General features: G+C 48.6%; 3 protein-coding genes across 3 annotated transcripts; 2 read left to right on the top strand and 1 right to left on the bottom strand.

The window, feature by feature from the left end:
• The first annotated feature begins 2,978 nt into the window (after nt 1-2,978).
• On the top strand, nt 2,979-4,552 carry LOC127293009 (uncharacterized protein At1g28695). The gene is made up of 3 exons (XM_051322564.2): nt 2,979-3,286; nt 3,408-3,794; nt 3,895-4,552. The coding sequence occupies exons 1-3, from the start codon at nt 3,065-3,067 to the stop codon at nt 4,378-4,380; spliced, it is 1,095 nt and encodes a 364-aa protein (XP_051178524.1). The 5' UTR covers nt 2,979-3,064; the 3' UTR covers nt 4,381-4,552.
• A 303-nt stretch (nt 4,553-4,855) lies between these two features.
• Nucleotides 4,856-8,388, bottom strand: LOC127293008 (4-hydroxy-3-methylbut-2-enyl diphosphate reductase, chloroplastic). Its single transcript, XM_051322563.1, has 10 exons — nt 8,008-8,388; nt 7,718-7,914; nt 7,093-7,272; nt 6,878-7,009; nt 6,720-6,794; nt 6,525-6,630; nt 6,326-6,420; nt 5,645-5,830; nt 5,380-5,466; nt 4,856-5,258 (listed from the first exon to the last, which is right to left on the bottom strand). The coding sequence occupies exons 1-10, from the start codon at nt 8,270-8,272 to the stop codon at nt 5,193-5,195; spliced, it is 1,389 nt and encodes a 462-aa protein (XP_051178523.1). The 5' UTR covers nt 8,273-8,388; the 3' UTR covers nt 4,856-5,192.
• Nucleotides 8,389-12,060: 3,672 nt separating this feature from the next.
• On the top strand, nt 12,061-16,760 carry LOC139838998 (uncharacterized). The gene is made up of 5 exons (XM_071829026.1): nt 12,061-13,444; nt 14,629-14,903; nt 15,260-15,697; nt 15,777-15,827; nt 15,993-16,760. The coding sequence occupies exons 1-5, from the start codon at nt 12,061-12,063 to the stop codon at nt 16,758-16,760; spliced, it is 2,916 nt and encodes a 971-aa protein (XP_071685127.1).
• Nucleotides 16,761-17,001: the final 241 nt, after the last annotated feature.

Raw genomic sequence — 17,001 nt, 5'->3', positions numbered from 1 at the left:
GATATTATTTGATAATATATTTCATGATGCATGAAAGAGTGTCGATTTTGGATTGTATACATATTAATATTTTTTCTAAAAAATGAATCAAAATTTAAATGGTTTGACTTTTGGAAAATAATTTAAGTCGTATTTATTTGAACGGAGGTAGTATAATATTGGCATCTTCAAGCCAAAGAGAAAAAGCTTGGGGGCAGGCCCCATATACTTCCATATTTTCTCAAACATTTTCCTTTTGATTATCCTAAAAAAATAGTTTTGACAAAAGAGGAGAGAGACATTTGTCCTAAGACAATCAGTACTCCCTCCGGTTCAATTAATTATTTAAAAAATGAATGTGTAAAAGCACACGAGGGATCGAGTGAGCGGCGCCTCGGTCCCCTACGGGTTGACACGTGGCATGCATGCAGGAGGGCATTGAGGTACACACCCAGGAACGTGTCTTGTGCATTCCCACATAACTAGCTGAGGTAGTTGTAGTGTCCTAGTGCTTAAGACAAAGGAAAAAATTGGGACCAGCAAATACACCGAAGGCAGTATGCCACAAAAAAGAGAAAATATAAAGAGAAGGCAGTGATCTACGACCGAAGGAAGTGCAACACGAATAGAGAAGGCAGTGATCTGGAAATGCGCGTCCATTGAACCGTCCTGTGCAACAAGGATGAAAAGGAATTGCACGAGCGGTGAGAAAGCAGTGCAGTACATGACGGTGCAGTGTATGACGGTGTAGTGCACGACGGTGCAGTGCACTACATTTATCCCTGCATTGCGACTAAAGACAATGCGATGAAAAAGGGAAGGAAGTGCATAAGCGGTGCACAGCCCGAGCAGTGTGCACTGCATCCGTCCCGTGCATTTCGATCGAAGATAGTTCAATGGGGGAAAAGGCAGCGCATGAGCAGTGCATAGCCTGGGCAGTGCCATGGCAGTGTGCAACCCCGTGTAGTGTTACCAAAGGCAGTGCAATGCAGGATAGAGAGGCATTGCAAGACAATGCAGCGCACCGCACCATTCCTTGCACTGCAGAACATGAGGTCGTGCAACCTTGGGACGAAGGCAATGCATAAAAACTTTCATCAAAACCTATCAGACCTAATTTTGAAGATCTTAGCACGACTAACACAGAAAACAGATATTTATTTGGATACTCGGTTTGTAAAATACTACATTTTTTTTAGGAAAACGCTCTCCTTCCCCCGGGGATCGCGCGAAGCGATCGTCCGCCTTGCTGGCACCGGCTGTCGCTAGGACTAGAGAATCTGGAGAGATTGGGATGGTTGAGGGCCCACCACGTGCATAGTCTTTATCCTTTCTCTGCCCAAAGGTTGCCTTCTTCCACACCCATCGTAATGATCGCATCGCCTCTTCTCCCTCTTCGCCTGATCCTCCACCATAACCGCCTCCTGGCCATGGGCTACCTTTCACTGCCACCATTGTCCGCTACCGCACAGCCACCACGGGGCCGAGCTCCTCTGGCCGCCATAACTAGCTATGGCCAGCCTCGACGGCGATGCTACCGAAGGCGGAGGCGTCTGCTACATCCCCCCAGTGGCGCTGCTACCAAAGGCCGGCGGCGCTGCTGCAAGCGGGGGCAACGCCTGCTATGTCCGGCCGACGGGGCTGCTACCAAAGGCCGGCGACGCTGCTGCAAGCGGCGGCGAAGCCTTCTACGTCTGGCCGGCGGCTCTGTTGCAAACAGCGACGGCTGCTACGTTCGGGCAGGGGCGTTGCTACTAAAGGTCGGCGGCTCTGCTCCAAGTGGCGGCGGTGTCTGCTACGTCCGGTGGTCCGAGCTGCTACCAAAGAAGGTCACCGGTGCTACCATGGGAGGTGGTGGTGCTACCATAGGCGAGCAGAGATGCTACAGAAGAAAGGCATCGCTGCTACCATAGGTTGCGGTGTTTTCTGCTTGCCGGAGGTGGGATGCTGCAAGGCGGAGGTCTCGCCGGAGTTCGGAGCGAAGGTGCTACCAACGAACGATGGATTTGCTACCAAGGAACGAAGGTTGTGCTACCCAAGGAGTCGACGTCGCCGGTGAGGCTGCCGATGCGAGCGGAGGTGCTTTCGGGCGGGCGCGGTGCTTCGTCGACGGCGGCGGCAGTTCCGGGAAGCGCGGGTGCAACACTTCGTCGGCAGCGGCCGCAGTTCCAGGAGGCGCGGTTGGAGTTCTTCAGTCGTGGCTTCGTGCGATGTTTTTTTCTTTTTTTTTAAAGGTGCGGGAGCAGTAAATCAGGATGTACGGTTTGGATGCATGGCAACGGACGGCTGGCGACCCGGGGGATCCGGGGATTTGATCCCCGGGGGACGCTCACGCTCAGCACGCCCCTTTTTTTTATTCAAATCTATGAAAAAGACCACACAACAACATACTTCGCGCTGGTTGATCCTCTAGCGTGAAAGAGCAAAGCAAGGGGAGCTACACTGTTGAGCTAGTGTACAATGAAGAAGCAAAGTCAGCACATTGTAGCAAAGACTCTAAGTCTAGTACTGTAGCAACTATTTAGGTATTTACTGTTCATATAAATCTTCTAGAGTTAAAAAATAGTAGGTCATACTTTTGATTGTAAGTCATTATTTAAAATGGATACCACCTATTTATATTGTGCATGTTAATTCAGATCAAATTAGTCCTACTCCTATGGATATGAAGAAGGAAAGTTTGGGTTGTGGGGTCGGGTGGGGGCGGGGGCAAGACGCAGTAGATTGCTCCACTTGTCAGCGCGCGCTTTTTCTACTATTTTTAGTAGGTGCATTTATTTTTGGGAAATTATTTTGAACCGGGGGAAAACCCAGAAATTAATCGATATACATTATTCGCAAAAAGAAATTCGATGTACACCATTCGCCATCAATTGTTTGTGTTTGCAAGAACTCAGCCGTGCGGCAGGTCGGTAGGTTTGCTGCAAATTTCTCATGACTAACTTACCTCGTTTACCTGTGCATGTATATCTCTCTTTATCTTTACTAAAAATCACAACTGAACTAGTAACAAACTCCGTGTCCATGAGATACTGCGCGCGCCTTCTTGTCCAAGCCCGACGCACCACCACCATCACCCGATCCCATGGTGATCGGAGCAAAACAGGCACGGAGTTCGATCCAATGGCCACCATGCCCACACTGGCCGCCCTTCGCGCGGGAGCACTGCGCATTGGCCCGCTTCGTGGCCGTCGCCGCCGTCTGCCTCCTCCTCGTGGCCGGCACGTACTGCACGGTATGGTCTCCGGCCGACGCCCACGGCGAGACGGAGCGGCGGTTCTTCAACATATGGCGGCGTCGATCATCGGCAAGTAGAATCTCGTGATCTTTGAAGTGATTATAATTCCATGATTTTATAGCAGAAAATTGATTGTTGACGAAGCACGTCTGAATTTATCCTAACTTCTCGGGAGATTTAACCGCCGAAGCAGGCTGGTGCGGACGATGATGATCTGGAGGCGGCGCTGCGCGGCGCGGCCGACGCGAACAGGACGGTGATCCTGAGCGTGCTGAACAAGGCGTACGCCGAGGAGGACGGCCTGCTCGACCTCTTCGTGGAGGGCCTGAAGCAAGGGGAGGGCACGCAGAGGCTCCTCCGCCACGTCCTCCTCGTGGCCATGGACAGGCCGGCCTTCCGCCGGTGCAGGAGCCTCGGCGGCGTCCGGTGCTACCGGCTCCCGGCCGCCGCCACGAACGGCACCGACGACCTCTCGTCGGAGCAGATGTACATGTCGGGCGGCTTCATACGCATGATGTGGCGCCGCATTCGCCTCCTCGGTGACGTGCTCAGGCACGGTTACAGCTTCGCGTTCACGGTACTTTCGTCGAACTCAGAAATTGGTCAGATGAACTTTGTGCTTTGTATATATACTACATGGCTGGAGTAGAATCTCACACAATGTGATGATTTGCCAGGATTTGGATGTGATATGGCTGAAGAACCCCTTCCCGAGCCTGAACCGCACCCGGGATGAAGACCTCCTGATCAGCTCCGACCGGTTCAACGGCCGGCCGGACGACTACCTGGGCAACGAGCTCAACACCGGCTTCTTCTTCGTGGCCACGAGCAACCGGACGGTGGCGCTCTTCGACGAGTGGCACGCGGCGAGGAACCAGTCGGCGGGCATGAAGGAGCAGGACGTGCTGAACCAGATGAAGCGGCGAGGCGCGTTCGCCCGGCTCGGCGTGAGGACGCGCGTCCTGGACACGGCGCGCTTCAGCGGCTTCTGCCAGGACAGCCGGGACGCCCGGCAGGTGACCACCGTGCACGCCAACTGCTGCCGGACGATGCGGGCCAAGGTCGCCGACCTGAAGGCCGTGCTAGACGCCGCCAGGCGGCTCAACAGGACGACGGAGCTCAGGTGGCCGGCGCACTCGGAGTGCGCCAAGTCGTGGAGGTGAGACGCGAGGATGCCGTCATGGAGGTTTTCCCTCTCGCTTCTCTCGTTTCTGCCGTAGTGTTGTACTTACTAGTTTACCTGACTGCTAGTAGGTAGTAATCAGCAGACCACACAGATGTTCACGACAACTGTACAAAAAAGCATGACTCTCTTAATAGGAAATTGATATTTTTAACTACCTGTTTTGTTGATCCATTAAGGTAAAAGTAATGATAGAAGGTCGGCAGTTTCTCCAGTACTATGTAAGCTCTCAATCTATAGAAAGAGCCCATATTATCCGATGTTGAACTTCAACAATAAATATCTTATATCATAGTGCTCCCATAGTTACAAAAGTAACAAAGTCACAACAGATGATGGAGTAGCGTAAGAATGTAACATACCGATCATACGAAATTGATATAAAGAGAAAGAAAAGTGAAATTGTATTAGTACAACAAATTTCATATGACGGAGGATTGAACTGACATTTAAGATACACAAACACTGCATTTATTGCACTTTATATGCAGGAATCCTGCATTTCAACTCTATCCAGCAACAAACTAACTGCCATGGTGATATCTACGCAGCCTATAAAAGCCTTTTTTGCGGGGCGAAGAGTTATAACAGCTGATACAAGTATACAACTGTTTCTGGTACAGGTGATCACAACATACATGTAACCCAGCACAGATATGCTCCCGACAGTATGTGCCTATAGCATTACATTCTTCGCTACTGTACAAGAATAGGATGTGCGATGGTTCCACCAACCTTTGCTGGGCCATAATCTGCATTATCTATTATCCCCTGACCATTTTTGCTGAAAATTTATGCAACCTGCAAAAGTTCTTGGCGCTTGATCTCAAATACCCTGTGTAGCGCATCCTCAACAACCTGAACAAGAAGAAATCAAAGTAAGCATTATGGTTATGCAGTTTTCAGCTTATCTGATGTGTATGTGGGCCAGTGCAGTCTACGTGCAAAAGAAGGACCAAAAGTGGGTGAACTACATTACCTTGTCCGGAGTTGATGCACCAGAAGTAACTCCAATTGTGATAGGCCCTTGTGGTAGCCAGTTCTCTGCCTCGATAAGCTCACCATGCTGTGAAACAGTTCACATTTCAGTTAAATTGTCTCGATCCGTTGTAAATAAAAAATTAAAAAAATCTCTGTGAATTGTTGCTAAACCTCTTCTATCAATAAGATTCAGTACCATTTTCTAAATATAATAGACTAATTAATTCAGAATGAGACAAATATCTAGAGGTATCAGAAAGTACGTTTAGCTTGTAGCTGATCCTGTTTCCTGGTCCAATCCTTACTTCACTGTCAATCCAGTAGGATGGGATTCCACTGAGTTCCCCAATCTCTTGCAAATGAGAGGTGTTACTGGAGTTCCATCCCCCAACAACTAGAATTAGGTCAACTTTGTCCTTCACCAGTTGATACATTGCATCTTGTCTTTCCTGAGATATGAAGTTGACAGTGTCATCAATATTGCATATGTTCAAGTGAGTAAATGAATCTGTCCCAACTCCTAAGGAAACATTTTTTGTAGACACCAAAACACAGTAAAATACACCCAGCATCCAAGTGTAAGAGGTTTTCACGATAAAAATGATTATGCTCCATTCAAGAAAGTTGTAGTGATTTAATTTCATGGGGCTTCATAACCACCCACCTGGATTGCATTGGGGACATAAATGACTGTCACAGCAATCATTAACCCTATATTTCCCTTTACTATGCGACTACAATGTGAATAATGTGCAACTGTCCCACCATCCTTAAAGATCTATGTTTTTAGGGTGACAACACAAATTAAAGAATGTCATATGACAAGAATGCTCCTTTAATCTCGTCGGACTTATCATACGTGGTGGTAAAGTGATTAGTGACAGCATGCAGTCATGTTGTGCAAAATCTCTGTCAAATAATGGATATGGTCAAAAGAAAATTACCTGTGTGGCATCACAAATAGTGTTGAAAGCAACGAAGTGGTCATTGGCATTCTCAACTCCGAACTTACGCAACATAGTCTTCTCAACAAGTTTTCCTGTCAATCATAAAGCATTATAGTCAAAATTGAATTAGTACCAAATTTGTACTGTACAAAATCACATGACCATAAAGGTATTAAAATCTGTTAGTAAAACACACCAATTTCTTCAGTTTCTCCTTTAAGCATTGTTGTTTGATTTGCAATACCAACTTTTTCCAAGTCAAGATCAGGATCGAATTCCGGAGAAATAGCGTTCTTGAATTTCTGCAAATGTTGGCCAAACAGTTCCATTAAACATCAGCATTTATTCCCAACATGGCAGTGAAAAGATAATTTGAGAAAGAAAAGTGTACCTCAAGAAATTCCTCTCTTGTTGAGCTAGACCCATCAAGTTGGCCACCAAGTATATAATCACATACGTACATTGCCTGTTTCAATTGATATTATTATTTTGTCCTAAGCCAGAGATTGGATTCAAAACGATAGCAAAATATAAAACCGTTAGATGTACCTCGCCCATATTCTTCACGATGACATACTTCCCTGCAAAAGAAGCAGTGGCAACAGTCTCTTCATGGGAATATTTTCCGTGAATAATAGAAGTATAGTCACCCTTCTTATGCTTTTCAACCATGTTCCACACCTATAAGAAGTTGCACGTATCATTAGCCTGACATATGCTTTGACTCTTGAAAGAGCAAGGTGGTTTCGACAGGGAAAAGGTACCTTTGAAACCCAAGGGCATGTTGTATCAACGATCTGCACATTCTTCTCGTTCAGTGTGTACATCTCATCCACCGCAGCTCCAAAGGCAGGCAAGACGACGACATCGCCTTGTTCAATAACATCAAAATCCTTAATGCCAGCGTTAACAGGAATATCTTTGACGCCCATGTCCTCCAATCTCTGCATGAAAAACCACAGGAAATTCAGTACATGTAAAATCCAGAGCCAATGGACAGACATGACCCGAAATGAACACAGTTAGGCATGAATGATGAAGCTTTTTTTCTCCTTTCCTTTTGCTTTGCTCACAAGATGTATACACAAACACAAGATAACTGTTTGAGTACTGACTACTTGAGTAGCTGAAGCACAAAGGGAACCTTTATCGATTGTTCAGTACGAACACTTGCTAGAATTCTACTTCCTATCACTGACTTTGCTTAAAACACATTAAATGTACACTAAAATTGTGCGGGCATCATGAAACCGCTCCATAATTTATCCTTTGGCGTGCAGAAAAATCAGATTTTTCCAAAAAGTCATGCATGAACAGGGCACTTATCCCCACGAGCTGATGCCAAACAGTGACGCGAACTTAGTTGGGTTGAATATAGTAGTACAGTACCTTGTTGACTGTTGGGTTGTGGATGATCTCGTTTGTGATCCAGATGCGCTCCTCGGGGAACTGCTTGCGCGCCTCGTATGCGATCTGCACGGCGCGCTCGACGCCCCAGCAGAAGCCGTAGGCCTCGGCCAGCTTCACCGTGACCGGGCCCCAGGTGTACTCGTTCCCGTTGTCCTTGAGCGTCTTTATCACATCGCCTGCGCGCAAATTCCTCCCCCGTCGATTAGAGAACGTTTCAGGACGATGAAATCGCAAGAAAGTTAAGCTAGTACTGGTTTGCTGGCGCTTACTGGTGTACTCCTGGCTCATGAGCTCCAGGGTCTCCTTCTTGTGGCCGAAGCCCTTGCGGTTGTAGTTGTCGCTGCGGGTGAGGTTGTGGCGGAAGGCCTTCTTGTCGAAGTCGGGATCGAGCGAGGCCGACGCGGACGCCGCCGGCGGAGAGGCGTCGCAGCGGACGGAGGAGGGCGCGCGCCGGCCGCCGCGGCGCGGGGAGGAGGAGGAGGAGGCGGCCGCGGAGAGGAGCGCGGACCGGAGCTGCGTGGTGATGGTCGCCATCGTCGCGGGGCGTGTGGAGCTGAGCAGAGTAGGCGGACGACGCCAAGTGCCCGCGACTAGGAACGCAATGGGGATAGCTGGGCTGGGTTTGGAATGGGGGATCCACTTCCCTTGTGATCACCTTATCCCTCGACCTCGCGTTTTGTCCTGTTGAAATTTGGAGAAAGTAACCCTCTGGTTCGTGAGTATTCACAAATAGAAACGCTTTGCAAGTCAAGTACGAAGAAACACATGTTGGACGATTTTGGTCAAAAGTTTAATGCTTTGACCACATAAACTTTGAGGAGTGCATATAGTCAAAAAGAAAAACATTTGGGCCAAAGGTTATAGATAACAAGATCCTTTGGAAAAAAATGACTTCAATAAAACGATTTGGCAAACTAAATTTTAAATCAAGCGAAACAACTAAAATACTCCCTTTGATCCAGTTTAATTGTCGTAGTTTAGGCAAGTATTTGCCTCAAGTTTGAACAATTAAATCGGATCAGAGGTTCTGCTACATGTTTTTGTCCTTTTCATGTTAGGCCTCGTTCGGCACGGAGGTTTTTTAGGGGATTGGAGTGTATAATTTTTTCAGACCAGCACAAAATCACCGCAAACAACCGCTGAACTGTTCGGTAGGCGTGGTTTGCAGCGGTTTGAAAGGGTCTAGCCCCAAGTATTACCGAAAAACCAGCCAAGACACGTGTGAATCGAAACGCTAAGTACCCCTCGCGTTTTTCTCTCGCGAAATTGCCGTCGTATATCGGAAACAGCGGGCTCTCCTGGCTGCCGGCGATCAGGAACGGCGGGGCCTTCGGGTGTTTGTTACTCTTCCCAACAGCAATCGTTGAAGGCCTTGCATGCTGGAAACCAACAGCCCACGACAGGGAAAGCTCCCTGGACCAAACCGATTCAGGTGAAAACACGTTAATCCACGCCACAATCGCCCAAAACACTTGAGATAAAACACGACAATCCAAGTCTGCCGAACGAGGCCTTAAAGAATTATTTAACATTGTTTCTTAGTTATTAAACCCACACGTGTCATACATACAACGCTATAAGGCGATGCGATCTTTGCCAATCATCCGCCGATGTGTGGAAAACGGTTGAAATAGACTCAATCAAAGGATTGGAAGGAGTAGGCATGACAGTAATTGTGAATTTCACGGATTGTGGTCCTCAAGTTGAAGCGCGTGATTTGCAGCAAAAATGTAACACATTGAATATCAGCCCTCCCTAAACATGATACGGCGATAACCGGATTATCCAACCTAGTTTTTACCGTTCAACGCTCTGCAGTGAGCCCTTCATGTTTATTTGTGACAATCGTTCTTTTGGACCTTCTTTCATTCATAAGAATCAAGTGAGATATGAATGAAGCTATGTGAACCAATGGAAATGGTTTGCTGACATTGACAGTGTTGGGTTTTAAAAAATGTAATCTGGTTAGTGTGGTGGCTCTTCTCCCATTTGATGTTGTTCATTATATTACTCACTTTCTGAATGATTTTATACCTGGAAATGTAGGCCCAGTTTGGCAACAAAGTTTTTTTTTAAAACTGAAGTATTATGAAACTGATGAAGTATTTATGTGCATGGTAGACAATACATCAGTTTCTGGATACTTTAGTATTTCTCAATTTTGACAAAAACTACACAACGTTTAGGAAGTGTTGTTTTACAGCCCCTTTGACCGACTTTTTGATTGGTAAAATATGATCGTGCTCACTCCCTAATTAACATACGGACTTTAGGAAGTGAAAGCCAACCTAGAAAAAGCATGCTAGTCCTCATAGACTCCCTCGCCGTTCGAACGCGCTGAATCAAATTAACAGGAAATAAATAACAGATGAAAGATAAACATCTTTGTTGTTTGTTCGTGGCTGACCACTATCCCATCTTGAGAATACAGACGCAGCGACGGCAGCTAAACAAGCTGGGAACTTTTCTATCGCTTCTCCGATTCTCAAAAGAAGGCCTGATCAGAGGGGTTGTTTTTCGAATACTTTGAAAATACCACATTTAAAGGTTAAGGGATGCTAAAGTATCAATACTGCAGTTTTTAGTCACAGACGAACACATCAAAGTATTTGAAACCGTGGTATTTAAAAAAAAATGTGGTATTGCTTAAATACTTCAAAAATACTTTGCCACCAAACGGAGCCGTAAACTTTTTAGCATTTCTGAACAGAGATAATATTGTACAGACATCCTGAAGTTAAACATCAAACTCAGAAATAGGAGGACCTGGCTGCAAGAAACGAAAACACCGAAGTAGCCATGAAAGCAAGGCATATTCCGTCACACACGAGTTGTGACTCCGGGAGGCTCTCGTCCTGTCCTCTTGCGCGGTCTGCGTCAGAACTGTCCCGGCCGGTAAGCAACGGTCAGCACTCAGCACTCAGCAGCCACCAGCAGGTGAAAATTCTCCAGAACGATCGTCGAAAATACACGAGCTCCACGCTTCCCTGACCGCCAAATTTCTGAGGACTAGATCGAGCGCTCGGCCCTGAACAATTTCACAGCTCAATTTTGTATCTTAGAGTTGGAGCTGTCGTTTTGACACCACGGAAACGTGTCCGAATTTTTGTGGGCGGTGAAAGAGAGATTGCTCGGCAGTCAAGCTACCACTGACAACAAAATGTTGGTGTTTCTTTTTCTTTTCTTCTTTTGCTGGTCGTGGCTGGTTGCTGTGTACTGTCATGCCAATGCCACTCCAATACTGATACGTGTTTCGTGGTTGGAGCAACATCACTGGAGCGCGGGCCATACGATAATGTGGTTTGCTAGGATGCTGACTTCCGGTAACTGGCGCATGCGTATGTACCGGCTCTTATTATGGTCAAACCATGTGTACGACTCTCTTCCAGCCATGAATCCACGCCGGCTGCCAAAGTGGTGTGCATCTGGGTGCAAACTGCAAAGCCAACCTTACGGGCGTTGAAGTCGCGCAACACGTGAAATTGACCGTACGTACTTCACAAAAGGAAAAACACGTGAAACGGACTGAGAGACATGTGCATAGAAAAACGGATGCACAATGGCACCCGAGACTTGTTTTGGGTGTGTAGGACAGTACCAGCCAAGTTGCTTCCTACACCCTCCTCCCCGAAACAGGGTTTCAAATGCCTTTATAAATAAAAACCACATACAATTGAACCGATACAATGTGATGAGTAAACCTACTTACACTCTATGTATCAAATAAAAACAATAAAGAACATAAATAATCAAAACTTGCCACCAGCAGCATCTGAGCGAGACCAAGGAGAAAAGGGGTCCACGACGCCGCCTCCAAAAGGTTAATGACACACCGTGCTGCCATCGATGGGACCATAGGCCAAGAGTTTTCACTCGAAGCCATAAAGCGGAGAAGGTACCCGCAACGGTGCCCCAAGAGGGTTATATCACCCGTAGGCATAGCCGTCATTGGCGTCAAAACATGGATTTTTCGCTCGGAAAAACCGTCGCACACACCTACCCTCGGACCGCTCGCTGACCCCGAGCCTGGCCTTCAAATCGTGATGTGGGAGATGCCATTGTCGAAGCGCTGCCACCACTAGTGTTAGACATGTATAGTAGTCTGTATATGTATATGTCATACCGTATGTGGTATAGACATTTGTATATGTATCTTGTATACCCATATATATATGAGATAGGCCTCTCCCTTTGGAGTAGTGCCGGTTCCCCAAATCATATTGTCGTACATGGTATCAGAGCGAGTCGGTGCCTAAACCCTAACCAGGTGCGCCGCCGCCCGATCCTCCGCTTCCGCCGCCGCCATGTCGAGCACGTCCTCGATGACCGGCCTCACCTCCGCCGGCCTCCTTCCGGCTTCCCTTGCTGCGCTCCTCAACAAGCCCCTTGATCACGCTGCCATGGCGGCGCCTGCGATCGGGACTGTGAGCGTCGGCTCCCTGTTCTCTCATCCGCCGTCGACCGCCTCGACGGATCTTTCGTCCGCAGCCACGACAGCGCTGCAGATCGCGACTCTCCTGTCTCCCTCGTCCTCCGCCATGATGGAGCCGCAGAGTGCTGGCTCGGCGCCTGCCATGGTTGCCCCTGTGACGGTTACGCCATTGGCGGCGCCCTCATCTGCACCCACAACGGATGCATCTGGCCTCATCCCGCCGCCATACCACTTTGGCAACCACATCACCATCAAGCTCTCGCCGGATAATTATATTTTCTGGCGTGCGCAGGTCCTCCACCTCCTTCGGAGTCATTATCTGATGGGATACGTCGATGGTTCTCTCCCGTGTCCTCCTGCGCTGGTGGATGGCGTGCACGGACCGGTGATCAACCCAGCTCATCGCGTTTGGACGGGGCAAGATCAAGCCAATCTCTCCTCGATCCAGGGCTCCCTCACATCGGGGGTTGTTGGTCTCGTCGTCTTCGCCAAGACCTCGCACGAGGCATGGAGCATCCTCGAGCGGACTTTCTCGGCACAATCTCAGGCGCGCGCCAACGCTCTCCGCCGTCAACTTGGCGAGTGTGAGAAGCTTGACCTGAGCGTCACGGACTACTACAACAAGGTCCGGGAACTCGCCGACACGCTGGCCTCCATTGGCCAGCCTCTTCGTGACTCCGAATTCACCTCTTACGTCGTCAACGGCCTCGATGAGGAGTATGACGGTCTAGTGGAGGTGGTCAATGAGTGCGCAGCTACTTCGCCTATGCCCGCTCATGAGCTGTACCAGCACTTGCTCAATACTGAGCAGCGTGTGGAGGCTCATCCAGGACATCGGGGTCACGGCGACTCCTCGGCCCTCGCCGCCAACAAGGGGGGTTTTCGTCCCACGCCGACCAATGGCTCCGGGAAATCCGGCGCCCCCAAGCCACCTGCGCCTTCTGCACCGGATCACTCAGGCGGAGGCCGTCCCACACGTGTGTGCCAGCTCTGTGGGCGTGACGGTCATCTCGCCTCCAAGTGTCATCGCCGGTTTCAGCGCAGCTTCCTCGGCATCGGCAATGATGGCAAGGACACCCGCAACAATGCCCGTCAAGCTGCCATGGCCGATCGCCCCGCTCCTCAGGGTCAGCAGGGGCACACTCAGACCTATGTTGATCCTCACTGGTACATGGACACCGGTGCTACGGATCATCTGACGAGCGAGTTGGGCAAGCTCAATTCCCGTGATGTCTACCATGGTTCCGACAAGGTTCACACCGCCAATGGGGCAGGTATGCACTTCTCTCATATTGGTCAAGCATCTCTTCTTACTAGACGTGCCAATAGGAATCTCCACCTTCGTAATGTTCTTAGAGTTCCCTCTGTGACACGTAGTCTCCTTTCTGTTCCGAAACTCACCTATGATAATAATGTGTTTTGTGAATTTCACCCTTTTGATCTTTTTGTCAAGGACCGAGCCACGAGGGACATTCTTCTTAGTGGGCGCCTATGTCAAGGTCTCTATCGGTTGGAGTCGCCACGTGTATCTCAGGTCTTCAGTGGAGTTCGCACTTTGTCGTCACAGTGGCATGCACGCTTTGGTCATCCAGCCACACCTATTGTTCGCCATATTCTCCATCGCCATGAGCTTCCTAGTTTGTCTAGTAATAAAGATCCTGCAGTGTGTGATGCATGTCAGCAGGGCAAGAGTCATCAACTTTCTTTTTTCTCATCTAGTCGAGAAGTTAAGAATCCTCTAGAAATTGTGTTTTCAGATGTGTGGGGTCCAGCTGATACTTCTGTCAGCGGTCATAAATATTATGTCAGTTTCAAACCCATGTTGAACGGCTTCTCAAGCACAAAATTATTCATGTTCAATCGGATTGGGGTGGCGAGTATCGCAATCTCAACACCTTCTTTCAAAAGCTTGGGATCTCTCACCGTTTAGCATGTCCTCATACACATCAGCAGAATGGCACTGTTGAACGTAAGCATCATCATATTGTTGAAACTAGCCTCACTTTGCTAGCTCATGCATCTGTTCCTTTTCGGTTCTAGAGTGATGCCTTCTCCACCGCTTGTTTTCTCATAAATCGTACTCCCACTAGAGTTCTTGACATGAAGACACCCATTGAATTACTCTTGCATGAAGTTCCTGACTATACCTTTCTCAAGGTGTTTGGGTGTGCATGTTGGCCTCACTTGCGCCCCTATAATAAACGTAAATTGGAATTTCGCTCTAAAAAGTGTGTTTTTCTTGGGTATAACTCTCTTCATAAGGGCTACAAATGTCTTCATGTTCCTACAAATCGTGTTTATATCTATAGGGATGTCGTGTTTGATGAAAACCTATTTCCTTTTGCCAACCTACCGTCCTCCACCGTCGAGTCATCTCCACCTCCTGCCACTCATGTTCCTGCTGATCAATTTGATGATGTTGCATACTCCCCTATGTTGTTGCCTAATCATGGTGCAGGGATCGGTCGTGGACTCGTGGTGCACGGCTGGAATTGCTCGAGGACGTCGCGCCCCCATTCCTGTCTTCCTCTTCCTCAGCTATGGATACAGCTGATCGTGGTGCTCCTCCGCATGGTCTTGATGGCCGTGTCCATTCAGATACGGCTGCGCATGTTCATCAGCCATCTTCATCGCCAACAACGTCGTCGCCACAGCCCGTGCATGGCCTTGAAGAGCGTGCCCATGCAGCAGCGCCTCCTCTCGTCGATCGCCCCCTGCATGGCCTCGACGCCCGTACTCATGCACGGTCTGGCGTCCCTGACGTCGATCCGCTCGCGTCACCTGCGCGTGCGTCGCCCGTGCGCGGGTCCCCGGCCCCGGTGCTCACTCCGCCCGCCTCGCCCGTGGCTTCTTCTCCGACCGCCTCGCCCGTGGCTGATCCCTCTCCAGCGGACAGCCCGTCGCCTGCTCCGCGAGACTCACCGGTTGTTCCTCCTGTGGCGGTTGCTGCTGTGGCTCTACGACCACACACACGCAGTCGCAGTGGCATTGTTCGACCGCTTCACCGCACGGATGGTACAGTCGCCTGGTATGTTGCTTGCTTGGCTGTTGCCCTTTCTGATCCGTCTGTTGAACCTCGCAATTATCAGGCTGCCATGGCTGTCCCTCATTGGCGAGCAGCTATGGAACTGGAATATCAAGCATTGCTTCGTAATGAGACTTGGACTCTTGTTCCTCCACCGCCTCGGGTAAATGTCATTGACTCCAAATGGGTTTTCAAAGTGAAGAAACATGCTGATGGATCTATTGAGCGCTACAAAGCGCGTCTTGCTGCCCGTGGTTTTCGGCAGCGCTATGGCCTTGATTATGAAGATACCTTCAGTCCTGTGATCAAGCCTACTACCATCAGGTTACTTCTCTTTGTTGCAGTTACTCGAGGTTGGTCGATGCGTCAGTTAGATGTGCAGAATGCATTCCTTCATGGTGTCTTGGAGGAGGAGGTTTATATGCGTCAGCCCCCAGGCTTTGTTGATTCCGCTCGTCCAGATTATCTCTGTCGACTCACCAAAGCTCTCTATGGTCTGAAGGTATGCGCGTCTTGCTACTGCGCTCCGTGCTCATGGTTTTGTGCCTTCTACAGCTGATACGTCCTTATTTATTCTTCAGAAGCCTGAGGTTACTATGTACTTCTTGGTTTATGTGGATGACATTATTCTTGTCAGTTCATCTTCTTCCGCTGCAGCTGCTCTTATTACATCCTTGGGTGCTGACTTTGCTGTCAAAGATCTTGGTCCGCTTCATTTCTTCCTTGGTTTGTAAGTCACTCCTCGTGACCGTGGTCTGGTTCTGACACAGAAGAAGTATTCTTTGGACCTTTTGCAGCGTGCTGGGATGTTGAAGTGTAAGACAGTTGCGACTCCCATGTCTTCCACTGACAAGATAACTGTTGTAGATGGTGAGCTCCTTTCTTCTGCTGATGCCACTGAATACAGAAGCATTGTTGGTGGTCTTCAGTACCTGACGCTTACTCGCCCAGATATTTCTTTTGCTGTCAATCGAGTTTGTCAATATCTTCATGAGCCTCGTGACACTCATTGGTCCGTTGTTAAGCGCATTTTGCGCTACGTGCGTCTTACAGTGTCCCATGGTCTACATATCCGGCCGAGTTCCTCTGTTGTGCTCTCGGCTTATTCTGATGCTGATTGGGCAGACAATCCTGATGACAGGCGATCCACGGGGGGTTATGCAGTATTCTTTGGCTCTACCTTGATTGCCTGGAGTGCTCGCAAACAGGCGACAGTTTCTCGGAGTAGTACTGAAGCAGAATACAAGGCTGTTGGTAATGCTACTGCTGAGCTCATTTGGGTACAGTCGCTGATTAAGGAGTTGGGCATTCCCCAACCTAGACCTCCTATTCTTTGGTGTGATAACATCGGTGCTACATACCTCTCTGCGAATCCGGTATTCCATGCCCGTACAAAGCACATCGAAGTTGACTTTCATTTTGTGAGGGAACGTGTTGCAAAACGGCTACTACAAATCAAGTTCATCTCCTCTAAGGATCAACTTGCTGACATCTTCACAAAGCCATTACCTCTACCACAGTTTGAGGCTTGCAGGCGCAATCTTACCCTTCTTGATTCTCTATGAAGTGGCTAAGATTGAGGGAGGGTGTTAGACATGTATAGTAGTCCGTATATGTATATGTCATACCGTATGTGGTATAGACACTTGTATATGTATCTTGTATACCCATATATATATGAGATAGCCCTCTCCCTTTGGAGTAGTGCCGGTTCCCCAAATCATATTGTTGTACAACTAGGATTCCTTGTCGTCTGCTCCTCGCCACCCACATGACCAAAGAACAAGACCATCACCACTGCCACGT

Source organism: Lolium perenne, chromosome 4, assembly GCF_019359855.2.
Source record: "Lolium perenne isolate Kyuss_39 chromosome 4, Kyuss_2.0, whole genome shotgun sequence".
NCBI lineage: Eukaryota > Viridiplantae > Streptophyta > Magnoliopsida > Poales > Poaceae > Lolium > Lolium perenne.
Note: the sequence above shows the minus strand (reverse complement) of the source record. Positions and strands in the feature narration are given on the sequence as shown.

Coding starts and splice junctions, on each gene's coding strand:
- LOC127293009 (XM_051322564.2), top strand. CDS start 3,065: ATGGTGATCGGAGCAAAACAGGCACGGAGTTCGATCCAATGGCCACCA. Junction 3,287..3,407: donor TATGGCGGCGTCGATCATCG/GCAAGTAGAATC, acceptor TAACCGCCGAAG/CAGGCTGGTGCGGACGATGA. Junction 3,795..3,894: donor GTTACAGCTTCGCGTTCACG/GTACTTTCGTCG, acceptor ATGATTTGCCAG/GATTTGGATGTGATATGGCT.
- LOC127293008 (XM_051322563.1), bottom strand. CDS start 8,272: ATGGCGACCATCACCACGCAGCTCCGGTCCGCGCTCCTCTCCGCGGCC. Junction 7,010..7,092: donor CATGCCCTTGGGTTTCAAAG/GTACCTTTTCCC, acceptor AACTTCTTATAG/GTGTGGAACATGGTTGAAAA. Junction 6,795..6,877: donor TCGTGAAGAATATGGGCGAG/GTACATCTAACG, acceptor CAATTGAAACAG/GCAATGTACGTATGTGATTA.
- LOC139838998 (XM_071829026.1), top strand. CDS start 12,061: ATGACCGGCCTCACCTCCGCCGGCCTCCTTCCGGCTTCCCTTGCTGCG. Junction 13,445..14,628: donor TCACACCGCCAATGGGGCAG/GTATGCACTTCT, acceptor ATCATGGTGCAG/GGATCGGTCGTGGACTCGTG. Junction 15,828..15,992: donor ATGTGGATGACATTATTCTT/GTCAGTTCATCT, acceptor GACCTTTTGCAG/CGTGCTGGGATGTTGAAGTG.